The 27970-nt window shown below is 39.2% G+C and overlaps 2 protein-coding genes across 2 annotated transcripts in view; one reads left to right on the forward strand and one right to left on the reverse strand.

The window, feature by feature from the left end:
• Nucleotides 1–689: 689 nt before the first annotated feature.
• LOC306879134 (sodium/potassium-transporting ATPase subunit beta-233-like) lies at nt 690–8564 on the forward strand. The gene is made up of 6 exons (XM_079431866.1): nt 690–936; nt 3851–3979; nt 5633–5788; nt 6074–6258; nt 6524–6607; nt 7135–8564. Exons 1-6 carry the CDS (start codon nt 843–845, stop codon nt 7390–7392), a joined length of 906 nt encoding a protein of 301 aa, XP_079287992.1. The 5' UTR covers nt 690–842; the 3' UTR covers nt 7393–8564.
• A 2-nt stretch (nt 8565–8566) lies between these two features.
• The window catches only part of LOC306879132 (nucleoside diphosphate kinase homolog 7-like), a 44804-nt gene continuing 25400 nt past the window's right edge, over nt 8567–27970 (reverse strand). The window contains exons 11-12 of the mRNA XM_079431861.1: nt 10456–10563; nt 8567–8649 (exon numbers count right to left, since the gene is read on the reverse strand). Coding sequence (XP_079287987.1) covers nt 8617–8649; nt 10456–10563 — 141 coding nt within the window. The 3' untranslated portion in view covers nt 8567–8616. The remainder of the gene's footprint in view (nt 8650–10455; nt 10564–27970) is intronic.

Genomic DNA, 27970 nt, shown 5'->3' on the forward strand with positions numbered 1-27970 from the left:
ACTTGAATCTTCCACAGGTCATCGGGAAAAAGTTTCCTCCCCTTTACAACATATACACACACACACACATTTATGTCCATACACATTTGATCTCTATCACCGAATGAAAACCTACAAAGTGAAGGAAATGTGCTTTGTATCATAGCGCCATCTGTACATTCATGAATGCTACATGAGAAAATTATATTATTTTATAAAATTATTTTGACCACTTAAACTGTTTTCTGATTAACTTACAGCAGCAACTGATCTCCTTACAAAAAGTACTTTGGCAGTACCATGGTGTAGCGATGGTATCAGATGCAATACCATGGTATTTTGATATGGAATTCATATATCATGGTGTTTATAAGGTACTTCCAAGAATAACATGGTAGCCTACTGTAGGGTGGTAGCTACATGTTCAAAAAACCTAACAGTAGGGTAGGCCCACATGTCCAAAAAAAAAAATCATGGTAGCACCTTTGTACTTTATTGGATTTACATATGACATTATTTTATGGTATTAAAACAAGGTAATCCGTAATTTTGAGGTAAAAACAAAAAACAAAAAAACAGCACTGAACTGCTCGTGCGAGCATGAATTCCACCCCCGTTTACGAGTTGTTACGCAGAAGCAAGTCGGTCTGTGATTGGTCCGAATCTGCCCTCCTTCTTTTGAAGGTAACTTATTAAAAGAGCCGATGGGCGGAGCCAAGCCCCGACTATATATTGAGTGAGTACAAGCAAAGGTACCGGGTACGACTTTGTCCTTTTTTACAACATATAGGAAGGGGGCGACATCGCTGTGAAGTCTATAAGGCCCGCTCAAACACCACCAAAAAGGGAACTAAATACCGAAAATGTCTGCAAATAAAGATGGTGATGGTGGATGGAAGAACTTTATCTGGAATTCTGAAAAGAAGGAGTTTCTGGGACGAACAGGCGGCAGCTGGTGTAAGTGTTCTCAAGATTGCTCCGTCAGCGCCTCCTCTCTTGGATTAAACTAACTTAGTTTTCCTCCTTTATTCGATGTTAATATCGATACGTCTCAACGTTAAAGACAGGAGAAACGGCTACAGAAAAGCACAACACCTGTTTGATCAGACGGAGTCGTGACTTTCGTTTTCGAAAAACGCCTCGCGGTGGCGGCTTGCTATAATCAGATTATCATATTAAGAGATTCTCATTAAAAAATAAGCAAACGATAAGCGGTGTTCACGTGCATAGAGTGCCGATAGAAACGAGTTATAGTCATGTAATAGAGGAACCGATCAGTGAATAATACGCGCCGTGAACCACAAGGTGGTGAAAATGTCAACTGAATGGAAAAAGATGAAAACAGTGTTTTACACAATCTGTTTTTATATTTGATCGATGGTTCAGTTAAATGTTAAAGTCTGGTTCGATGCTGAAGGTGTTTAAAAACGAAAAGGTCATTCTGAAGGTCGTGATACGGATGTTATTTTTGTTCAGGAAAGAGATCTGAAATGGTCAGTATAGCAGTAGTTGAAGGACAATTTGATAATATTGTAAAAGTAAAAACTGGGAATGGTTTAAAAGTTACAACATCCAGTGATCAGATCATTTTCCGTCTGTCAATCACTAAAGAACAACCCACAGATCGAGTATAATTATTGTGACATGCATGGAAACAATATTTTTTACAGTGAAGAGTCAAATTAGATAAAAGCTGCAAGTGTCAGTCATAAACAAATGACATGAACATGTTTGTGCTGGTGACTAAATAAGTATGTTCTGTCCTCAAGGTGACTCAAAGTAATTTAGTCTGTGTAGTTTATGGCCTACAGTTAGTGATAATGTCATAGTAATAACTGATTCCTCTTCCTGCTTGCTTTGTAAATATGCATTACATGAGGTTCTCAGTTGATTGCATGCTTTTAAAGCGGGAAACCATCTGTAGCTGATAGTTTTATCAGTTTTTAACGTGTGTTTATCGCTGCCCTCCTGATGCAAGATGTTACAGTAACATTATACAGTAACCATGCGTGATAATAAATACTTTAATATTCATCCAAACTCGATAAGTTGAATTAAACACGTAGTTATGCATTGAAACGGAAGGAGATATGATGGTTGAGTCTGACACATGTGGAGTCTCATGAGTGAGCCGGTCACATGTAGCTTAGCCAGCTAACTTAGGCTTTCTCGGTGTGCTTGAAGTTTCACTTTAAAATCAACAGAAATGTCTGCGGCAAGTTTCGTAAAGTGCTTTTAAAATCAAAGACTTAAAAATGTATGAGTATTATAGTTTGTGTGGTTTGAAAAAGTTTGCAAACGCAATCCAAACAAACAAAGCAAGTGGAGGATAGCAATAGAGGAAGCGTTTTCACTGACGCATGTTATTTCATTAAAACACTTATTATTCATTTAAAGAGGAGCTTTTGACTTTGTTGTATCTAGTTAACATCTTTCTGTTTCCATAGTTTATGGAACGTTTTTATGTCCAGGAGCTGCCCGCAAATACTTTGCGTGACTCACGAACATGTATTGTTTTACACTATTTATTTATTTTAGTGAAACCAGTGAGAGACTGAAGGTTCATAGTTAATAGCTGTTGTTTTGTTTGCGTTTACTGTTGGCATCCTTACTCTCTATCTTCCTGAATGTGTGTTTAATAAGCTTTTAAAATATCATAGGAGTTTAAAACATACATCTATTATTTATACCCTCAGGGACAAGCTTCTTTCTCTACCCACACTGGGACTGCAACACGTGAAACCATTGTTTGTGGGACTGTATTCAAACTTGAATGTGTTTCCTGTAGATTTAAGAGGCGGCAGGTTTTATTGACAGGGCAGAAGGAAAGGAAGTATAACCCCGTCCTCCACACACGCACAAACTGAACTTGTGTTCAGTGGGGACTATTTTGAAGTGGTTGTTGGGGCCGCTTTCAATGAAGCCCACAGACTGGCACAGTATTCTGTGGGTCGCATTCTGTTGTTGCGACACACAGGGACATGTGAGTTCTGGGAGCTAGTGTTATGAGTAATGTGTGAGTTTGACTGAAGCTGTTGTTGCTGTTAATTCTGTCAGGAAAGTTTGGGTTGTTTCACAATTACTAGCAACTTTGCATGAAATGGCTGGGCTCAAAAGGCTTTCTCAGCTTGGAAAATTAAGAGGGCCTAAGATGCATGTTGTATATGTTTTTTGGGAAAAAAAATTATGATAAATAAGACTGAATTAAAGAGTCAATCAGTGTATATCAGATAAATGATCTGAAAAAAAACTGTGAATTATGAAACCTTGTTTAATGTGAATTCTTTTATATAATAACATAATTTTAATTTAGATTTATCTCATTAGACAGTTGACTAGCTACTATTTATTCTTAGTAGTTTAGACACTGTTTAGTCCGTGGTGCTCTGTCACTTTAAAGTCACGGTGAAACTAAAGTAGCGAGAGATCTTTTCTTCTAAATGTACATTTGAGTGAAATGGATTTTCGAATAAACAAAAGTGTTAAGTTGGGAATTGGTTCTGTTCATTAATTGCTGATTGGATGAACTTAGAGAAGTTCGTCATCTCGCTGGAAGATTGAGTTATGACATTTTGATTAAAATTACTAGGTATAAAAATAAAACTTGCATGGATTAATCGTTCATAATAAGATCAATAACATGCATTTTAAAAATAGAGGGAAATTTTATTTCATGCATACTTTAAATTCTCAATTTTTGTCATTGTATATACGTAAAGTACATACTTAAATGCTCTTCAAAACAAGACATAATGTGTATACATTTAAGCGCCTTTACATAAGTGCCATTTGTGGAAACTCAGTGTCATTTTCTTCTTGTATGTGCTCTGAAACATCCCGTTGATTTCATGCTATATATTTTTCTTTGCAGTCAAAATCTTCATCTTCTACGTAATCTTCTATGGCTGCTTGGCTGGAATTTTCATTGGCACCATCCAGGCCATGCTCCTGACTCTCAGCAACTACAAGCCCACATACCAGGACAGGGTTGCACCCCCAGGTAATGAACCAAATTCATTGATGCCAAAGATAATACATGCCCAAAAGTGTTCAGAGGTTGGGTACTATTTGTACATAAACGCTGGGAGAATGAATCACCAAACTGAAGAGATACAGAATGAACTACATGTACTTTACAAGTTGTTTTGACTGGCAGGATTTTTGATAAGTACGATATGTGACAGTGTTGTAAGAATGTTGTTGTGTAGCTGATAATTTTGACTAACATGGAAGCCATCTCATACACAATATGAACAATTTTTTTATGTCTTGTTCTGTATTAGCTATGTGGTAAAGCTTCTTTTAAAGTGCACTTGGAGATTTGGTTTTTACCTTGTTGACAAGATTCACAAGATGCCTTGTCTTACTTGCTTTTACAAGTAATTGAAGCAGCAGGAACATGTTATTCTTTGGCAGCAATATGGAAAAATGTAAAGAACAACCTGTTTTGGGGACATTCTCGTATACGCACTCGAACGGTTCCATAACGCTGGAAGTTAATTTTGTTTCTGCAAACCCTGTGACATTTCAGCAGCTCTAAAGGTCTGTCTGACCTCAGAAAGAGAGGGTGGAGGTAGTAGGAGTGTGAGGGAGGAGAAGGAGAGAGACACACAGAAAGCCATTTTGACCTTCACACTCCCGGCTAGTCTGACGAGGCTTCCCGTTTGGGTTCTTACAACATAGTTGTTCTGCATCTACACACTTCGCATGTCTTTGAACTGGTATGTCTTGTAGTATTTCAGTTGGGGTTGGTGGTATCAGCACTCAAACATACCTTTGGAAGTAGTTTACAACAGGATCAGGGTTTATGGCTAAGCTTGTTTTGCACAAACAAGAATGATTTGCAATTAAAAACGGAAAAAAAGAAACAGTGGAAAGCATGTTGTTTCCATACTCCCTGTTAGGTTGCCCGTTGCTCCTCTGCCAGCCATTCGCCACACCAGACATGCCAGTGAATGTTTGCATAGTGCACACTCCCGCCTTGGCATTACATTTATCTGTCATCGTTAAGGCCCCACACACAAACACTCTGCCAAGAAGAACCATTTCCCCTTTAAGAGAGGCGGCCCGTGAAGTCTAAAAAGAAACAACACGAGTAGGAATGAAGTGGAGATCACCATGGTGTGTAGCTATTTGCTGCAAAGAAGGCCGGACGAAGAAAAGACACGCTGCCTGCATTCAAGTCCCGCCTCCCACTCAGAGGCTAAAAGTTTCCATTGTGTGACAGAAGCACGTGAGTTTGTGGAGAGGAGGAGGGGGAAGACTGGGAGACTAAAAAGTGTATTAAACAATGCCCACGTACATTTCCCATGTGCAACAAGTTAGAAGCTCCTCTTTTGGACTAGCTGCAGCACATGCACGGAAGGTCATTACCAGTCTGTTGAAAAAAACTGGCATTAAATACAACATAAAGTTTCCGTTTGCTTGTTCTCCTTTGCTGGCTCTGCTCACGCCACGCCCCGTTTGGCCGTACGTTTGAGCTGGTGGAAAATTACTGCCAAGCTGGGAATCTGAATAGCAAACTTCCATGACAATGAATGGACTGGGCATTCTCGGCTCTCATAGCTGGAGGGAAAATTACTCTTCTAAATGTTCATTTTTATGGTTAACACCAGTTGATAGGCCACATTTAACCTTTCTGCTTTACTTACAGGCTTATCACACTCCCCACGCCCGGACAAAGCGGAATTCGTCTTCTCCATGAAAGATAATAAGACTTACAGTGCATTTGTGGATCATATTAAGGTCTTTTTGAAAGCATACGACAAGGAAAACCAGAACGATGACACCAAATTTGAAGACTGTGGAGGTACAAGTTCTAAGATTATCTTGAAGCTATATATGTCTCAATAAACCCAAGCTTTTAGCTGTATTATTAAGTAGGTCAGCTGAACTCCTACATCACTCCCCAGCTCTGTGTCATATGATCTTCATTCACAAGTCAACAGGTCATGATTTAGCCACTGCTTAGGTAGACAAGTAGGGCTTTATTTGACCCATTTTGCTATCTTGCATGCCCGTGCACTGTTGTTTTAATGACAAGCAAATACAGTTGTATTAGTCAGTAATAAGGTTTAATGCGTTTCCTGTTCAGCGACACCCCAACACTATAAGGAGCGTGGAGATCTGGAGAGCAATGATGGTGTGAGGAAGGCCTGCCGCTTCGATAGAGAGTTGCTGAGGGATTGCTCAGGAAAGAAAGATGACACATTCGGCTTTAAAGAAGGCAAACCCTGCATCATCGTTAAACTCAATAGGATTGTGAACTTCAGGCCACGGGTGAGTTATACAGCATTTTGATTCACGATCATGCATCAATATTAACCTATTTGTTTGCCATATACGCCAGTTGCTTTTTGTTAGCCCGAGGCAACATTTGCCTTAATATTATTGGTATTGTTTTCTGAATGGTTTTAATTTGTTTACTGATTTTCTCCTCGTTATATATTATTGTTTGATGTGCTTGTTCTGTGCTTAAATGTGCTCTGGAAATAAAACTGAACTTGAACTGGGATCATAATACACTGCCATTCTTTCTCCTCAGCCTCCAGCTTCAAATGAGAGTATCCCTGAGCCAATCCGCCCTAACCTTCAGGGCAATCTGATTCCAATCCACTGCACAAACAAGGCAAGAAATACTTACATAGCATCTTGGTAAAATGGCTATATTAGATAGTTTTTACATTTAGATGACCATCATTTAACATTTAATAGTTAAATGTAATCTAGAGCAAATATCAATGAATATCAATTTGTTTCATACAGGATATTACAACATTATTTAGTAAAACAGTATCAAATATCAACTATAGTATAATTATAGATTTGGATTTATGCATTTGGCAAATACTTCGATCCAAAGCAACATATATTGCATTCACGGGAGAGATTTACATTTGATCACATGATCGAACACATGATCTTGGCATGCCATGCTCTAGTTTGAGCTATAGAGATGCATTATGAATTATTATTATTAGTAGCATCAGAATTACTAGCTTTATTGATTATACTAGAATTTGAATATCACCGCATCCCTAATCTTCTTTCCAGTGAAGTCTAAACAAAGAAATAAACACAGTGACGCAAAACTCAATACTCCATGCGCTGTAGTGCTAAAGAGATTGATCTAATACTTATTCTTGTTGTCAACAGAGAGAAGAGGATGCACAAAAACTCGGACCGGTCGAGTACTTCGGGCTTGGGGCTGGTTTCCCCCTCCAGTATTATCCTTACTACGGAAAGCTGCTACAGCCCCATTACCTCCAGCCTCTGGTGGCCATCAAGTTCCAAAATATCACTCGGAACTACGAAATGCGCATAGAGTGTAAAGTATTCGGGCAGAACATCGATTACAACGAGAAGGACCGTTATCAGGGACGTTTTGACATGAAAATCACCATCAACTCATGACCTTAGCTATGAAAATAGCACTTTTATTCTGCCCATTTCAAAACACAGTAATTTCAGATGAATAAACAAAGACAAGTACAAATTCAATTGGAAAAACAACTACAACAACTAGTCTTGAACAAAGTTTCATAACATACGGGACCTACACTTAATCTGAACGCTTTACACTAGCTTTCTCTGCATGTCTAGGGTTAGAATGTAAATTACAGGAAGAGTAGCAATAGCAAAGTATTTATTCTACTGTAAATGCGAATATTCCGTGAACCATGGGACGTTCATTTATTACTGTAAATTATAATTCCACTACTGATGTAGCGAGCAGTGTTTCTGTCCCCTGAGTATTTCTGCCTAGTGTGGTCTCTTTATAGTTTATGGAGTGTGCAGTGCTGTAGTCGCATACGATGGTCCTTTCCAAGCCATGTTGTCATTTCTGTTGTCTTATGTGAGCAAGCTTAGCGGTCCAAGGTGTGTGTGTGTGTGTGTGTGTGTGTGAGAGAGAGAGTTTGAGTGTTACTGCGTATTCGTCTACTTAAAAACTGAAAATACCGGCATGGTACGCTCTGAACTCCCCAGGTCTGTGTGTGTGTGTTTGCAAGTGACTGCACTCCGTTCAAACCTTTCTTTCCATCTTTTCCATTGATTGTGGGGAATATGTTTTTACATCACCTTTTGACTTTTTATTTGATCATCTTGCAATTTGGGAAACTGGGGCTAATGACAATTCTGTGTAAGGCTTTTATTTTCCTTTACTATTAAGTGTAGAACTGTGTCTAGTCTGGAGGACTGAAGTGGCCAGTGGTCACCATGGCAACCCAGTGCATTTAATATGTTTTGTTTTGTTCTGGAGACATCACATAACGTGGTGTTACTTTCTAATGAATGTTTTAGCCATTTTCATGGTGGAAGAATTTTATATTTATGCAGTTGTACAATTTTTTTCAGTAGGAGAAAGTGTAATGTATGAATCCAAAAACCAAAGTCACTGGTCAAAGGTTAGAAACCTATCAGAAGTAAAGCAGTACCCCATGTAATAGGATATTTTGTTTTGTTGTTTAAAGTTCTTAAAAGTCATTGTTGGACACCAGAACACTTGTCAAGAGTTGCATTTGCTCTTGTAATGTTATTTAAATCTGGGTAAGACCTAAGAAGAAATAAATGGACAGACAACTGTGGTATGGTCTTTCAAGTGGTCTTTATTTAAATAACTGCTGGACAGATGTTTCTTCACCCATCTAAAATCTTAAAGAAATACTGGACCTGAAAAACAGAAATTTCCACAATTCATTACAAGCTTCCATAATGACACTGACAAAAGGTCAATACCAAGACAAAAATACACTCTTTAAATGCATGTACTGTCTGATGTATGAATTTGTCATCCAATCCAAAGTCCTGTAAGGAAACCTGTGACAGTCGAAATACACTACACAATGTTTGTACAGAATTTTGCCCTGATTTGTAATCTGTATAGACACTAGTTTTCAAAAGTCAGAGCTAGTCTGCTGACTTCAAGCTGTTGCAATTGATAGATTTCAGACAAAATCCTTGTGTATAATGGACGATTTTTTTAAGCTTCACACTATGATTCTATCATAGTAAAACATCATTTCATATTTTGAACTGATTTTAGAAAACAGTTTTTATTTAACATTATCATTCCCAGCAACAAGGCAAATGTTTCTGTGTTACCTGAAAGTCTGGTAGACATTTTGTGTATGATACCTAGTTTTAATCTGTAAGCAAATCTGTTCCGATTTTAAAAGTCATGTAGTTTATCCCATCTTTAAATGGATAGTTAATCCAAAAATGAAAAATCTGTCATTAATTACTCACCCTCATGTTGTTCCAAACCCTTAAGGCCTTTGTTCATCTTCAGGACACAAATTAAGATATTTTTTGATGAAATCCGAGAGCTTTTTGACCCTCCATAGAGAGCAATGCAACTCAAATGTTCCCACGTCTAGAAACGTAGCAAGGACATCATTAAAATAGTCCATGTGACATCAGTGGTTCAACCGTAATTTTACAAAGCTACGAGCATACTTTGTGTTCAAAGAAAACAAAAATAAAAATTTTAACAATTCTTCTCCAAGTGACCGTCTTCCGCCATTATCGAGAGTACCATATTGCATGCATTCTCAAAAAGTATTCTCATAGCTTTATAAAATTACGGTTGAACCATAGTCATATGGACTATGTTAATGATGTCCTTACTACGTTTCTGGACCTGGGAATATTTCAGTTGCATTGTCGTCAATGCAGGGTTAGAAAGCTCTCAGATTTCATCAAAAATATCTTGATTTGTGTTCTGAAGATCAACGAAGGTCTTACAGGTTTGGAACAGCATGAGGGTGAGTAATTAATGGTTTCATTTTTGGGTGAGCTAAACTTTTAAGTGCATTTAGAGTCCTTCGTTTTTTTTCTACTCACTATTTATACTAAAAATGGCATAAAATAGTGCACAAGCAATCTGATTCTGAATGGGGACACACCTTATGAGAGTGTATTATATATATATATATATATATATATATATATAAAAAACTGTTAATTTGAGAAGCACTTTTAGTACTTCATCAGGCCTAAGCATCAGCTCACCAGCTTGTTTAACTTTCAAACAATTGACTTTCCCTGAATTGTGCCTGTTACGGCAGCCGGCCTCTGAGGCCTGAGCTCTTGGAATGTCATGGCTGAGTCGGTCAGCAGGAAAATGATTAACAAGGGGCCATTTGTGCTAGGAGGCTGGACAGATCAGGAGTTGTGCACAACAATGACGTCCACCGGGCCAAACCCACTCCTTGGCATAACAATGGCTCCCCCCTCCCCCCCTTCTACCAAACCGACTCTACCCTCCTGCTTCCCTTCCTGTGAGCTGGGCTGTGGGTCTGCCTCGGCCCACTGCGGACAGTCATGCGACCTGGATGCCATTTTGTTCTGGGCTTCATAAGCATTTGTGGGAGAAATATTTTTGAAGGCGAACAAACTTCCTCAAAATGAGACTGAATACAAAACGTGACTGTGTGGCTCTTGCATAACATTTGAATGAGATTTGCTTGAGCTCACCTCCAGAATCCCGTCTTCCGGTAGGTCGGTGCAGTGAATGGCATTCTGCACTTTGTTTTTGCCGTAGAGCGCTCGTAAAGTGGCGGGCCGAAGGTGGCGTGCAATTTCCTGTGTGGAAACAGAACACATAACAGGGTTTCTACAGATATGAACAAGTTAAATTTAAGACTTTTTAAGGACCCGCTGACACCCTGCATCACATGATGAAAGCTCTGTGATGGGTAACAGTAAGAACAGGGTTTCCTTGGTAGAGCAATTGGATAAAAGCACAGGTGATGACGCATGTGCTTTGATGGTTACTCATGCTAAAACGATGCTGTGAGATCACATAACATCACATTCTATCCAGGGAATCAGGTTACTCACACGTGCTTGTTACTGTAAACATCAGCTTCCTATTCAGTCCTCTTTGCATCACTTGGGAGTCACACAAACACTCAACAACAACTAAAAAATCTCAAACTTCAAGGGATAGTTCACCCAAAAATGAAAAGTTTGCCACCATTTATTCACTGTCATGTCATCCCAAACCTGTATGAGTTTCTTTCTTATGTTGAACATAAAAGAAGATATTTTGAAGAATGCTGGTAATCAAACAGTTGACGATCCCCATTGACTTCCATAGTGTTTCTTTCCCTACTATGGAAGTCAATAGGGACCAACAAATGTTTGGTTCTTCGAAATTCTTCAAAATATATTATTTTGTGTTCAAGTTGTTCCAAAACTGTATGAGTTTCTTTCTTCTTTGAGTACAAAATATGATGTTTTTAAGAATGTTGGTAACGGAACATTTGATGGAAGCCATCGATCTCCACATTATGAAAAGGAAAAAAAAAAAAAAAAAAAAGAAGAAGTGGAAATCAGTGGCTACTGTCAACTGTTTGGTTCTTGAAAACATCTTATGTGTTCAGTGGAAGAAAGAGACTCGTATAGATTATAAAGACATGGAGCTGAGTAAACGATAACAATTGCCATTTTTGGGTGAAAATTCTACAAAATTGTCACTGACAAGACGGACTGTTAATAAAAGAAAGAAAGAGGTGCTAAATAGAAGACAGAAAAAAAGCCCTGTTCTTTTTTTTGCCAAAAACTTCAACACCCATAATGCAGTTTTGCTTTTAGCGCCACCCTTCTGTTGATCCTACTGTCTGTGGGCGGGAATACCAAAATGTGGAAGCTTGATTTGTAGTTTTTACAAAACCCCTGGAGTTGTCAAAAATCTGTCATTCTGTGTCATCCAGTGGACTTTGTCTGACAAATAAAAAAGGATATTTGAGTGGAGGTAACATGGAGAAAGAGTCCACATTGTTACATTTACAGTACTACCAACATTGTAACTAATATTAACCTTTATTTAACCAGTCAAGTCACTCTTATTTACAACAGCCTGGCACTACAAAGTTGGTTGAAAATGTATTAAATTCTAGTGTTAAAACGAAAGCAACGATTTTCACTTGAAACATCAAGGGGCAGTCTCATTTATTGTTACTCAAAATTTCAGAAGGGAAATCCAGTCATTCCAACAGGAACTAGAACCATCATAGTTTCACGTGATGGCGGAAAAGTTTTCCACAGATTTTGCTCATGTTCAAGTTGGTTACACGAATTTGCCACATTGACCAACAGAAAACAACTTCTTTGTGAGATGAGCTTCATACATATCTCTGCTATTGACAACGGACCTGTTTTTGCACACAAAATTTTGCTAATCGCACCTTTAAAATTACAGTTTAATTTTTTATTTAGACAAAATACTGTCGAATTTTTCATTATTTAATGGTTACTAAGACTATCAGGGGAAGTTTTTTTTTTACGTAATCAGCCCCTAAAAAGTGCATAATAGTTTCTCAGAGTAGTACCGTTGTACCCTTCAGTTACTATTATTAACCTTTTAAGGGCCATCAATGTACAATTTTAGTCATAATATCAAAATAATGATCAGTTTATTTGTTGGACAGAATTTAAATATCAGTGGATCACAAATGAAAAAAGTTCATTCAGAACTGTGACATTATTTGTGTGAAACCCAACCTTCTGTGTTATTTTCTCTGGTCAAGCTCATCTCAACCTGACAATAACACCAGGCTGGCAAAGAACAGGCTGCTCAGCATTCTTGGCATGCTGTCATCTAGCAAAAAACAGGGAAACTGTAGCAGAGGAATACAAGACATGAAAGTCTCACAGTCAGGACTTCAGACACACGAGCAACAAAATTAACTGATGTAGTTGAGTGTAACGGTATAAGCCATTTTAAAAATACATGACCATCTTTACAAAGGTGCACACGTTAAACAAATACTCCTCCCCTGCCACTACAGTGTGACAGAAGCTCAAGGGGTCTTGGCTGAGTTTACTTTGAGTTTATATTTCACTGCTCTTTCAGCAGAATGTTGGACTAATACCAGGTCTTGACTTTAATTCGCGCTAACATGTGCTCCTCATTCAGAGCTCAGCTGGCCAACTGGCTAAGACTAAAATGGAACATGATGAGATGAAATGTTCCCGAGGACACAAACCCCGGCGGCTCTACTGTCCTCTGCTAATCTCTATCAGTAGGACATTTCACTCCCAATCACCGCCCATGAGGGACGGGCTATCTACATGTAAATAAATTGGGTTTCCTTAGCCACACCCATCTTGTCACCTCCATTTTGATCTCTGGATTTCCATTTCAGTGGTCTGGAACTTGCTGAGGAGTGGACCACACAGTTCAAACAAAGAGGAAGTATTAAGCGACCACACATTGTCATGAGAGAAAGTCTGAGGGAAAATTAGTGTTTTGGTTTCAATAAAGAGCGCTGTGTGTAACATATGATTTCCTTTCTTAAGCTTTGGCATATTTAGAGAATCTTGCTGGTTAGTTATTATCCTTATATCTTGTTGACTTAGAAAAGGAATGTGAAGACAATGAAATCCTTCCCTTCTTTAATTTTATCTAGATATAATGTCTGCTTTTGATTACTGTAAAACAAGACAGAATCTGATGTCATGGAAACAAGTATAAAGACATTAGCAAGCATCGTTCGTTTCTTAGTAATGAGTCAGTTCAAAGTGACAAAGGCACATCCTCATTTGATCAAACACATATGTGACCCTGGACCACAAAACCAGTCTTAAGTATCAATTTGTTGAAATTGAGATTTGTACATCATCTGAAAGCTGAATAAATAAGCTTTTTTGTTAGGATATGACAACATTTGGCTGAGATACAACTATTTGAATATCTGGAATCTGAGGGAGCAAAAAAATTAAAATATTGAGAAAATCGCCTTTAAAGTTGTCCAAATGAAGTTCTTAGCAATGCATATTACTTATCAAAAATGAAGTTTTTATATATTTACGGTAAGAAATGTACTAAATATCTTCATGGAACATGATCTTTACTTAATATTCTAATGATTTTTGGCATAAAAGAAAAATCTATAATTTTGACCCATGCAGTGTATTTTTGGCTATTGCTACAAATATACCCCAGCGACTTAAGACTGGTTTTGTGGTCCAGGGTCACATATGACGAACACACATCTCTGAGGATTTTTTAAAATGATGAATAGTTTGTGCAGGCAATACTGGCAGAGAGTAAATGGCAACAAAAGAGGCAAAAAAATGAAATTCAAATGTAACAAAGGGTGCTAGTATAGCAATAAGAAAAAAGAGTAACACTTTATTTTAAGGTGTCTTTGTTACACGTTACATATACTTACTATTACAATAATAAAATATGCATAATTACATACAAGTAACCCTAATCCTAACCCTAACCATATAGTAAGTACATGTAAAGTAATTACTTAAATGTATAATTATACTGTAACAAGGACACCTTAAAATAAAGTGTAACCAAAAAAAGTACTAAAATGTATATATAACATGGTACATTAGTAGTTTATCATCAAGTACCATAATAAACATCAAAGTACCATGGTATTACCATCTGCTTTACCGTATTACCGCCACCATATTTTTTAAGAATTCAAAAGTTTGGTGTTGAAGTCTCTTATGCTCACAAAGACTGCATTTATTTGATCACAAATACAGTAAAACAGTAATATTGTGAATAATATTAATTCAATATATTTTAAAAATTATTAATGTGATGAAAATCACATTAGCCATTTTAGTTTTAGTGTCACATGATCCTTCAGAAATCATTCTAATATGCAGATTTGGTGCTCAAAAATCATTTTTACTGCTGAAAAGAGTTGTGCTGCTTAATATATTTGTAAAAAATATTAACTGATGAATATAAAGTTTCTAGCAATTATTCGAAATAGAAATCATCTGTAATATTATAAATGTCTTTACTGACTTTGATCAATGTAAAGCCTCCTCGCTTAAAAAAACCTTACTGACCAAATCAAACTTTTGAACTGTAGTGTATGTTTCATTAACATTTACCTTAACAGGGCTTAATCAGTCAACTAAACAACTAAAGCATTTACTTTGTTTAAAATAGCCAAATTATTGTTTCAGCCCAACTGGAGCCAAACTTTTAAAACAAGTGCAAACACACACACACACACACACGCTTGTTTATAGTGAGGTTAATTTTCAGTGCTGAGAAAATTCCTAGCAAAGCTGGCTCACTATAATAGAGTTAGTTACCCATAAGTGACCTGCAGCCACTGAGCTTAATGTCACTGTAATGAGTCCTGCCAAGCCCAATCCCTGATGGTCACAAACAAACAACAGGCTACGGTTAGAAACAAACAAGCTAAGGGAGTTTATTTTGCCTCTCACTACCTCTTTGTCTCATGGAACTCCTTTGGGAATAGTGCTTAAATCAACACGTTTGTATGCTGCAGATATCCATTTCTGACGGCTGCAGTTTGACGTCAACATTCATAGTGTGTGTGTGTGTGTGTTCGTATTCTAAACAGGGCTGTTACCAGACACACTGCATATACACACTAAACCTCTCTCACTCCACCACACAGAACATAAAGTAAATGTCAATAGAGACACACTGACGTAACACTACTGTCTATTTAGACTGAGGAAAAAAATGGTTACCTAACAAACCCTCCTCTCACTGTTCACTGATAAAATGGGGTCTGTTTTCAGAGAGATTTCCCAGTGGAGATCTGTTCTCTCGCACTAAAAGGACTCTCAGTGCCATTTAAAAGTATTTGGCAATCATCACAAATTATTGAAAACTAAATTAACTGTAATTTAGAAAAAGTAATTTACACTAGATGGGCAAACTAGCTGTCAGCGAGTCTCTGTCACCACAGTCACTGCGGTCATCACCACCCTCGTTTACAAGATCGCAGTCACCTGCGTTCTGATTCCACGCACCTGCTGCAGCCAATCAACCTCCATCATATCTACTCACTCTCCACACTCCTTCCTCGTCCGGTCTACCGTTCACACCTAGAACCAAGCCAGCCCTATATACTTACCTGTGTGTTTCCTTACCTCAGAGTTCCCGTTTCTCCACTGCTCCTGTTCTCCATCGCTCCCCGGATTCCTGCTGGCGATCCCAGCCCGTCAGTCAGTCACGGCAAGGCCAGCCATCAGCACCTAGTCACGTTGGGCTTCACTCACACAGTCCTCCTGGTTTCTCTCCTCAGTTCCTTAAATAAAGAACGTTATTTAACCACATTCCTCTGTGTCTCCTAGCCTGTGTCGCGACAGAAGACCGGACCCGGACTGTAAGCGTGTCATGGAGCCCGGCCGGCCCTCGGCGGTTGACACACTGGAGGAATTGGTCAACACCCTCCGTGCCTCCCTCCTGTCGGCACCAGTTCCGACACCTGCCTCTGTGAGTCCCATGGCCATCCCTGCTTCCTACGCGGGTGACGCAGCTGGGTGTGGCGGCTTTCTGCTCCAAGTCTCTCTGTACAGCGAGATGCAGCCGCAGAAGTTCGCCACTGAGTGCTCGAAGGTAGCTTTTCTCACTTCCCTGTTGAATGGTAAGGCGTTGCTGTGGGCGAAGGCGTTTTGGGACGGCCAGAGTGTAATTATAAATTCCTATGAAGCATTCACCAACCATTTCAAGAAAGTCTTCGGGGTCGCCGCGGGACGGATTTCAGTACAAGACCATCTGCTTCAATTACGTCAGGGGGAGTCCTCCGTTGACGATTACACTCTGGAATTCCGCACGCTTGCTGCCACCAGCGGATGGAATGAGGCTGCGCTGTTGAGTGCTTATCATCTGGGGTTGAATTATTGTCTGCCCAGATGGCGATCTACGATGACAGCGTAGGATTGGAAAGCTTCATTCAACGCGCCTTCCGCATTTCGCAACGCCTCACCACCTGTTACGAGGACGTAGCCGTACCCCAGCTAGCCTCACCCGCCTCTGGGCCTCCAGTACCAGAACCCATGCATGTAGACTCCGCTCGTCTGTCACGCATGGAGCGTGCTCGCCGCCTCGCGGCTAGACTGTGTCTGTATTGTTCTTCCCCGGATCATTTCATCAGGGATTGCCCTGTGAGACCTCCACACCCAGCGGTGAGTACACTCCAGATAGAGCCCAATGTTTCCGCATTATCGTTATTGCCAGTACAACTCCTCACCCCAGAATCCTCTGTTTCAGTCTCCGCCCTGGTCGACTCAGGCTCCTCGGGGAACTTCATCTCTCAAGCCCTCCTAGCCAAGCTCAACCTACCACGGAAGCGGCAGCCCCAAGAGCTCCAAGTCGAGACCATTCAAGGAAAGCCGCTCGGGCGTGGAAGAGTGAAATACAGAGCTCCCTCTTTGAGGCTCCGGGTCGGATGTCTACACGAAGAAACCATCTCTTTTCTGGTACTGGAGGGGCCCACGGTGGATATCATCCTGGGACGCCCCTGGCTCAACCTACATTCTCCCGTGGCCAGATGGGATCCCTGTGAAATTACACGCTGGAATGAGACCTGTTTCCATCACTGCCTGTCCTCGATTCCTAAGCCACCCAAGAATTCCTCACATATTCAAATGTGTTCCACCCTCGTCGAAAGCCCTGAGCCTCAGGTGAAGTGTACGATCCCATCTGACCACCAGGTGTTCCAGGATGTGTTTAGTAAGCAGGCAGCCACCCGTCTTCCACCACATCGGCCATGGGACTGTGCCATCGACCTGCTGCCTGAAGTAAGACAATGGAGGACTACATCAAGGAGGCTCTCCAACAAGGTTTCATCCGGCCATCTACATCACCTGACGCTTCTTCTTCATGGGCAAAAAGGACGGAGGCTTGAGGCCTTGCATAGATTACAGAGCCTTGAACTCACAGACAGTGAAGTTGCTGTATCCACTTCCCCTGGTCCCAGCCACCCTCGAGGAACTCAGTGGAGCCCGCATTTTCTCCAAATTGGACCTGGCGATGAATGGAAGACGGCATTCATCACACCCTCAGGCCACTACGAATACTGGGTTATGCCGTACGGCCTTTCCAACTCCCCGTCTGTCTTCCAGAGCTTTATGAATGAGGTGTTCCGGGAGTTCCTCCACCAGTTTGTAATCGTTTACATTGACGACATCCTCATATACTCCCGGAACCTGGCCGAACATCGCCACCACGTGACGCAGGTCCTCCAGCGGCTCAGAGATCACCAGCTCTATCTGAAATTGGAGAAATGTGAGTTCCATCGCTCCACAGTGCAGTTCCTCGGATACATCAGTCCAGCCGGTATCCAGATGGACCAGGGGAAGTTCCGAATCCATCCCGTCAGGAGCCGCCCCTGGGGGAGGGGGTAATGTCAGCGAGTCTCTATCACCACAGTCACTGCAGTCATCACCCCCCTCGTTTACAAGATCGCAGTCACCTGCGTTCTGATTCCCTGCACCTGCTGCAGCCAATCAACCTCCATCATATCTACTCACTCTCCACACTCCTTCCTCGTCCGGTCTACCATTCACACCTAGAACCAAGCCAGACCTATATACTTACCTGTGTGTTTCCTTACCTCAGAGTTCCCGTTTCTCCACCGCTCCTGTTCTCCATCGCTCCCTGGATTCCTGCTAGCGATCCCAGCCCGTCAGTCACGGCAAGGCTAGCCATGTTGGGCTTCACTCACGCGGTCCTCCTGGTTTCTCTCCTCAGTTCCTTAAATAAAGAACGTTGTTTGACCACATTCCTCTGTGTCTCCTAGCCTGTGTCGTGACACTAGCCTTAATTGGTCAAATGGGTGAAAGACAATCTGGGTGTCAGATCAAGTTAGCAGAGTGTACTGTTCCAGACTTAAACTCCTCATATTTAACCCTGCACGTGCCTGATCAGAATGTCAGCTGATCCTACTGCGTCCAAAAGTTAGAGAACACTAGAACAAAATACAATGATTTTTTTTTTCATTATAAATTATCAGCATGACAATTGCAAGAAATAGTACTGAATCCTTAATATTTTGTATTTTATACTGTTAAATCAATTTTATTCAGAAAGGATTCATTCAACTGATAAGGTAACAGTAAAGACTTTTACATTATTACAAAAGATTTATATTTTAAATAAATGCTGCTCATTTGAACTTCCTATTTATCAAAGAATCTTGAAGAACCCCCACCCCCCAAAAAAAATTCAATTTGAAAATGACTATATTAAATGTTTTATTGCAACATATACTGCACTATTGATAAAAAAAAGAGCAGCCTTGCTAACCATAAGAAAAAAATATTTCCCTCCAAAAACTGAACTGTAGTGTAAATTAGATTGTAAATTTAAGATTTTTAGTGTAGTCATTTAGCTGAATCTGAAGCTGGTCACAAGGTCAGAATCTTTTAGCTGACTGTGTACATCTTACCTGTAAAAATAGCATGTTTATTAAACGAGGCTGCAGTATCTCCTTCACAGAAGGCTCTCACTTCACAGCTATTAAAATGGTCAATGTGCTAATCTGCTTTGTGTCTATGTTAATTAATGAGCAACAGATTCCTTTCATTTAAGAGGTACTTTTGTAATCCCAACCATGCCAAGATGGGCCTTCCTAGACCAATCACCAACAGTTCAAACATTTCAAACCAAGCCCTATCTCTAAACAGTCATTAAACACACAAACCATAAGACCACATGGTTTAAAGTACCAAATAGCATAAAAATAGATTTGGTTTCAGAATATAATGGGTTTCTGAGATATCAAGTTTCAGTTTAAGTGGAAAACTGATGGTAACCTTTAGTCCCAAATGAGTGATGTAGGACCTTGAGAATTAATGACATCACAATTGTGCTTTCACCAAAGTGCCCTCGAGCAAAACACTTCACCACATCTGGTGGCAAGAGAATTGTCCATGTAATTAGCATACTTGAAGTCTTTTGAATAAGAAGCTTCAGGTAAATGGCAAGGAACAAAGTCGCCATTTGTTTAAAGGTGCAATCGCATTTACCATTCATCTGCTATTTTTTTTTACGGGTGAAATCTAGGCATTTCAATAGGAAGTCATGTGACTGGGAATTTCGCGTGAGGGCGAAAGATGTCCCCATGCAGATTTTGCAATTGGTCACTCACTCAAATTTGCTGCAATGACCAATAGAAAGCTGCTTGGTTTGAGAGTGACATTTGTGTCAATTAACTTTTTTGCCCCTCAAAATTTTACAGTGCCAAGATATAGTGAATGTCGGACAAAAAGTTGATATATAACCTATTTATGCCAATTATGACATTTTCAACAGGCAAAATTATCAACGACAAACCAAAACAGGCTTTCCGGATGTTAGGAAATACAGGGTGTAACTGTGAGCTAATTTGGTGGCAGATGATGGGCAGACTGTGCGAGGCAGTTCCAATTCAGTCCCAGTCACATGGCTCACTCACTCCCTGTTCCTGGTGCCGCTCTGATGTAAGAGGGCCTTAATTAAGCAGCAATCGATGCTGTGGGACGACACTGGAGCATCCTAAGAGAGCACCACCATGGTAACTACAGGTCTCCACGGCCCTGCCTTTATGGCCACATGCTTACAGCACTGACACATGCTAGCCCTCAGCACCAACTGACATCACAATTAAACTCTGACTGATTGAATAACTTAGTTTGCGGATCAACAATTTGGTTTACAACAGGAAATGTACATGGGCTGATGCTGTTAGAGAGCTATTTATTCTCCCATGGGTACCAATGAGTCACTTGGTCAATATGGCAGCCTATTTTATGAAACAAAATATCAAGCATGAAATTGTTAAAATTACAATTTCAATTCCAATTAAAATATACATTAAGACATTGGGAAGAACTTATATTATATATTCTTTGGCCAGGTCAGATATTAATGGATATTTTATGAAAAATCAAATTTCCCTTGATGAAATTAAATTCAATGCACCATGTACAAAGACATTGTAAGGTGATAAAAATTGGATAAATCATAATACTCAAAACCTTACAGTTAAAAGAGCCAATTTGCTTTTTCATAGAGGTATAACCTATTTATTTACTCTTGAATGCACATTATCTGAACCAGCCTGAGAAAGAATGTTTTTTTTTTTTTTACATGGTTTGAATACAATTTAGGAGAAAAGCAAGGGACTTTGACTGCAAAAAACACCACCGTTCAAAAGTTTGGTACAATATACAGTGCCCTCCAAAAGTATTGGAACAGTAAGGCCAATTCCTTTATTTTTGCTGTAGACTGAAAACATTTGGGTTTGACATCAAAAGATTAAGAGATTAACATTTCAGCTTTTATTTACAGGTATTTTCATCTGGATCTGATACATAACTTAGAAGATAGCACCTTTGGTTTGAACCCACCCATTTTTCATGTTAACAAAAGTATTGGAACAGATAGAATTAACATAGATTAAAGTGAAAAAGACTTCATATTTAGTTGCAAATCCTTTGTTTCAATAACTGCATCAAGCCTGTGACCCATTGACATCACCAAACTTTTGCATTCTTCTTTTGTGATGCTTTTCCAGGCTTTCACCGCAGCCTCTTTCAGTTTTGGGGGGTTACTCCCTTCAGTCTCTTCTTTAGCAGGTAAAATGCATACTCTACAGGGTTTAAGTGTGGAGATTGACTTGGCCAGTCTAAAACCTTCCACTTCTTGCCCCTGATGAACTCCTTTGTTGTTTTGGCACTGCTGCATCTTGCTGCATGATGAAGGATCTCCCAATCAGTTTGGTTGCATCTTTCTGTAAATTGTCAGACAAAATATTTCTGTAGACTTCTGAGTTAATTTTGCTGCTGCCATCGTGTGTTACATCATTAATGAAGATGAGCATGTCCCAGAAGAAGCGATGAAAGCCCAAGCCATTACATTACTTGTGTAATGTGTACTATAATGTACACCTGTGTACACTGTGTTTCAGATGAGCTTGTATGTTTGGATCATGAGCAGATCCTTTCTTTCTCCAAACTTTAGCCTTTCCATCCCTTTGGTCCATAAAATCAGTCCATAAAACCTTGTCCCAGAATTTGAGGCTCGTCTCCTATTCTTCTTGCTAATGAGTGGTTTGCATCTTCTGGTGTAGCCTCTGTACTTTTGTTCATGAAGTCTTCTGCGAACAGTAGATTGTGATACCTTCACTCCTGCCCTCTGGAGGTTGTTGCGGATGTCACTAACAGTTGTTTTAGGTAGGGATGCAACGATATCATTTTTTCAGAACCGATCCGATCCTGAAAATTCTGAGTATCTGCCGATACCGATCCAATCCGATACCAGCGCAGTTTTTTTTTTAAATCGATGTACAATTTCTATACTTCTGTGTGTCTGTGTGTGTTACTCTTTTGTGTGTTAAACACAATCTACTACATATAGATAACGTCATTTTAATGAAAAATAACAAATTAAAAACATTAAAGAAATTAAAACTTTTATTCAGCTAAGACACATTAAATTGATCAAAGTACAAATAAAGACATTTATAAATGTCACAAAAGATTTCCACAAAAATATTAAGCAGCACAGATATTTTCAACATTGTTAATACAAAATGTTTCTTGAGCACCAAATCTGCATATTAGAATGATTTCTGAAGCATCATGTGTCTCTAAAAACTAAGGATGCATCGATCTGATACTCAGGATCGGTATCGACTCCGATACGGTCATTTTCTGCGGATCAAGTATCGGTCAGACAAGACCGATCCAAATCCGATATTGTGCGTATACTATTCTGTGTTATTGTTGAGCCCCACGAAAGGCACAAAAACATTATAAAGCACCATAAAGTTTTTGTGCATTATATTTCAGGTATTCTGAAGCTGTTCCATAGTTTAATCTGAGGTATAGATGAATATTTAAGTCTTTAAATTCAAGTTCATGTAAACTCTTCTCTCCGCCGCGGCTGTCTGTCATCCTCCATTCAGCGTTCAAACTGCGTGTCGCGTTCGGTTACTACAGTCAAACTCTCTTCAAGAGCGCAGTTACTGAGGTTACTGAGGTTTAAAACTGTTAAAAGAAAAGGCTTAATAAACTTACGCACAGATTTAATATACTACGCATCAATATCTCTTCCCTTTGTACTTTGAACATTTCTATGCGGACTCAGAGGGACTTCAAGCGCATCATCCTGCGCACGGGATGCGCATAAGCGCTTCCTGCTGCTCTATATTGGAGTCTTACTTATTATAATAATTTTTTTTGCGCAATGAAAGATTATTCTTTCATATAAGATTAGTCTTTCTTGTTCTGTCCTATCTATTATATGTTGCTGCCTTCATTACTGTGCTATAGATTGAAAAGAAATGTCTTTTAATTTTATAGTAGCCTATATATTTATATATAAATGCATTTGCATGTTTTTTCATGAATGCATTTTACAACAATTCAAAGAGCAATGTGTATAATTTCACCAGATTTAGTCCTACACTTATTCACTTTTATTTGTAAATAAAAATTTTTAGGTTTTATAAAACTATTGTGCACCCATGATTTTTCTAGAGTATCTTTTGCTGTATTATAAACAAAGTTTATAATAGTATTTTTGTCAGATTATGATTATATATTTTTTCACTTGTTATTTTTCATTAAAATTATGGTATCTATATGTAGTAGATTGTGTTTAACACACAAAAGAGTAACACACACTGACACACAGAAGTATAGAAATTCTACATTGATTAAAAAAAAACTGCGCTGGTATCGGATTGGATCGGTATCGGCAGATATTCCGAATTTTCAGCATCGGATCGGATCGGTTCTGAAAAAATGGTATCGTTGCATCCCTACTAAAAACTAGTAATAACTAGTAATAACTGGTGAAAATTCAGCTTTGCCTTCACAGGAATAAACTACATTTGAAAATATATCAAAATAGAAAACATTTGTTTTAAATTGTAATAATATTTACAATTTATATTTAAATATTTAAATTGTGTTTAAATAAATGCAACCTGGGTGAGTATGAAAGACCATTAAAAAAAAAAAGAAAAAAAAAAAGTACAATCCTCAAACTATTGAACAGTATTAAAAAGCAACTGCTCTATGAACTTTCTGAACACCATTTTGCCTGAATAGTAGAGAAGCATCAGCACATTCGGTTTTTTGTTCTTGAGTAACTAATACCTTGTCAAATACCTTAATCCAGGAAAAACCTCATTGTTACTAATTTCCTTTGCTCTTTATTTGCAGGCTTTAACATGTTGGCTTGTCAAATTTCTCACAGACAGATCTAACAAGACTGTACAGGAGACAACAGTGCCAATTGTGCTTTGTCTCTCTCTGTAGCAGGCAACACAAGCCTTGACTGACACAGAGCCATACAAGCACACTAGATTACTAACATCCAATAAAACTCAGCTCAGGGCACTAAAAAAAAATAATTCACAAACTTGACCTTACACTTTAGAGCTGTATTAAAGACATAATTCTGCCTCCATAAACCACGGTGTTTACTTTTGATACGATTGGAGGACATGGATACACAAAATGCTCTAGGAGAACATGCTCTCGTCTAAAGTAGGCAAACACTGCGTCCAAACAACTAATCCTTTATCTTATCACCACTGTCTGTGACAAATCGGGCACGGTTACATTCCCACTGTATAGGTTTACCATGTTACAAGTAAGTTAGCATCGTTTCCAAGGGGAGGTTCTGTTACGGTATTTTGGCACCTGGAGCTGAAAGCCAGTCAGTCATTGACAGGCATTCAGTTGAACTTTGTCAGTTGATACGATCTGTCGGCACAATACATTATTCATGAACTCCAACACCATATGAGACTTAAGCACAACTAAGAGAACAGGACCTTGGTGCGTTCTCACACAGAAAGCAAATGGCTAATTTCTTCTGTACAACCTTGGACAAAAGTCAGCTTATCAATTTCAAACAGACAAAAACAGAATGTAAATGAATGCAGAAAGGCAATAACAGCAGGTATTTACACAGGAACCAGTGAATTAATTCTTTTGCGAGGTTGGTCTGATCTAATAAAACAGCAGAATACAATTTCACACATTTAGAAACAACCTAACTTGTTCAAGGAAGTTTTGTCTAGAAAGACACTGTTTCCTTGTGTACACAGACACTTGAGTCAGAGAATCTGGTTACACTGAACAATCATAACAAGCAGGAATAAGGAAGGTTAAAAAGTCTCAACACTTGACTTGAGTGGAGATCTTAAAGCCAACAGGATCCACCATTATGAATTTTTCACTACTGTCACACATATCCCCTTGCTCTTCTTCACTTCTATCAACATGATAAAGTGATCTGTAAAGGCCAATTCACACCGCACAGACAAACGCCAACAAACTCCAACAAACCAGTTGGCTCAAGTTGGCAGTTGGATTTAGAATCTGAAGAAAAATAACTATCCGTCATGTTCACACTGCACCAACAGACACCGACCAACTCTCACTGACTGGAGAGAAAATGGATGATCCTATATCTATAAACATGTTCAGTCGGGTGAAAACAAAATCCAGCCAACGCCAACCAATGCCAACAGGGGTAACACAATGATCCAACAAACTCCAACAGACTAGTTTGTAGGAGTTTGTTGGCGTTTGTCTGTGCGGTGTGAATTGGCCTTAACTTTGGAGAGAAGCACAGTATTCCACAACTGATATAATTTCAGTGAAAACCAGCAACACTATTACAAATAGAGGAGAAGACAGTGTTCAGAAAATACATCCTTGAAGAAATAATGGGAAAATACCTTAACATAGAAGTGAGACTGCCCTCAAAACCAGATGGTGTCAATGAAAATGACCGAAACTAGGGGGCAAGGTATTGATTTATGGCTAGTGTAAAATCCCACAGTGTGCATTGTTGAGGGAAAGAATGATGCCTCACTAAAATGGTCTGATTTATCCATATTATTTGTAGCATATACAGACTACTTATTAGGGCTGCACCAATATAAAAATGATGGCCTATAACTGACGACCATTAACATTAAAATAATAAAAACTTTATGTTGACACTAGGGGTGACCCCGAATAGTCGAAGATTTGATGCTTCGATAGGAGGAGCCTGATTCGACCAATCTCACAGTCGAATAGTCGCGGGGTGTTATGATCATGCCATTTTGGCTATATAGGGGTGCTCAAATGTCTGATTTCACATACAACTACTGGTTTTCTCCCAATAAGTTAATATACAGCCTATTATGATAATGCTGTAAATAAGAATCTGTAAAGAAAGAAGCTTTAAATAAATATTTTAACGTGCGTGAATAAATCCAACCACCCCTATAGATTTAAGTTAAATTTCACTTTCCATAATCCGTGACTGACAGAGAAGCATCTTGGCGGCAGGGATTTAAAACTTTAACAAGACTCAAACTGACACAGGCAGAGTTAAAGATTGGATTTTTTCGATCAGGTGGGGTATAAGTGATTTCAAAACATGGCAGCCGGATTATATATTGTGTATTATTTTATCTCACATAAGATGCATCGCGCTGAAGTAAAGCGCTTCATTGTACAGTGATTATCAACGCGCAGCGCGAGCAGTACAAACAACAATGCATAATATTAATAACTATAACTGGGACTGTCATATACATAACATTATAATGAGAACACTATTATAATAAAACGCTGTGAATGTTTTGAGTTTGGTTGCCGTGTTTCTACACGTTGTTACCTGAATGCGTCCACAAAAGGAGTTAATTCAGAGCCGTGCAGATAGCCGGTAAGTCATAATATTAACGTTATGTTTTATAAATAACGAAGCGTATTCTATATTAGATAAATTAGTTAAATCCCACTGATTAAAAAAACTGCTATCAAATGCTTCATACTACTGGTCATCTTCAGAGACTTTAAAAAAAAAAAAGAAAAAAGAAAAGTTGGTGTGTCAACACTAGACGCATGCATGCAATCATAACAAGATTTCTTCCATTACAATCAATAGAGCTGTCTACCTAGGAACTGTGATGACGTACTTTCAGTTGACAAACTCTCTATATCTACTCTACTTTATTTTGCCATAAATCTGAAATTAATTTGGTCATCAACAAAACATTGCAAGACAATTTATCTAGCAAACATACATTGCATTCACTGATTTCAGAATGAAGAACACTGGAATGACTGTTCAGGTTGGAGCAGTTCAGTATAAAGGTCTTACAGTTAGTATGCTATCTCAAAAATAGAGCTGTAACACTCAGGCAAGATGTGTTCAAATACAGCTCGAGTCATAGCATGATGACACCTCCCACCATTTCCTGTCCTCTTTCTAATGTACCACTGTTGTTAAAGCTAAAAATAAAATTAAACATTTTAAATCATTTTCTTTGAAATAAGAATCAGAATCAGAATCAGAATGAGCTTTATTGGCCAAGTATGTTTACACATACAAGGAATTTGTTGTAGTGACAGAAGCTCCACAGTGCAACAGAAAGACAGCAACAGGACAGGACACAGATAGTAAAAGAATAATATACAAATACACAAATATACCACTACATATCTCTGACCATTTCTTCATTACAGTTACTTTACATTTTGTTAGCCAGGTGCCACCATCTCCCTTACCGGTTACTTTCAGACGCAACCTACGCTCCCTTTCCCCCTCCCTTCTTTCCTCTGTAGTATCCTCCTCTCTTCCCTTGCCTACCTATATTTCTCTTCTCTGGATGTGAATGCAGCTACTGACACTTTATGCTCTACCTTAACCTCTTGTCTAGACGACATCTGTCCTCTCTCCTCCAGGCCAGCACGGGCTGCCCCTTCTAACCCCTGGTTATCCGATGTTCTTCGTGAGAATCTGACCAAACTCAGAGTGGCAGAGAGAAAATGGTGCAAATCAAACGATCCGTCGGACCGGAGTAGGTATCAGTCTTTGCTTTCATCTTTCTCTACTGAAGTCCACACTGTCAAAACCTCACACTTCCACAAGATCAACAGCGCTCCAGACATGCGTAATCTCTTCAGAACATTTAATTCTCTCCTCTGTCCCCCTCCTCCACCTCCCACCACTTCGATAACCGCTGACGACTTTGCCACTTTTTTCACAGACAAAACTAGAACAATCAGTAACCAGTTCTCAACTCCACAGGACCTCCAATCAACCACATCCACTGCTCTAACTCCCATCTTCTCCTTCTGTCCCCTCACCGAGGCAGAAGTATTCAAACTTCTCCTCTCCAGCCATCCTACAACATGTCCTCTCGACCCAATCCCCTCACACCTTCTCCAAACAATCTCTCCC

Source organism: Barbus barbus (assembly GCF_936440315.1).
Source record: "Barbus barbus genome assembly, chromosome: 13".
Lineage (NCBI taxonomy): Eukaryota > Metazoa > Chordata > Actinopteri > Cypriniformes > Cyprinidae > Barbus > Barbus barbus.

Bases quoted from the DNA above. Each gene is read 5' to 3' on its own strand.
- LOC306879134 (XM_079431866.1), top strand. From the start codon at position 843: ATGTCTGCAAATAAAGATGGTGATGGTGGATGGAAGAACTTTATCTGG. The intron at 937-3,850 runs GTAAGTGTTCTC...TTTTCTTTGCAG, and splicing joins ACGAACAGGCGGCAGCTGGT to TCAAAATCTTCATCTTCTAC. The intron at 6,608-7,134 runs GCAAGAAATACT...TGTTGTCAACAG, and splicing joins CAATCCACTGCACAAACAAG to AGAGAAGAGGATGCACAAAA.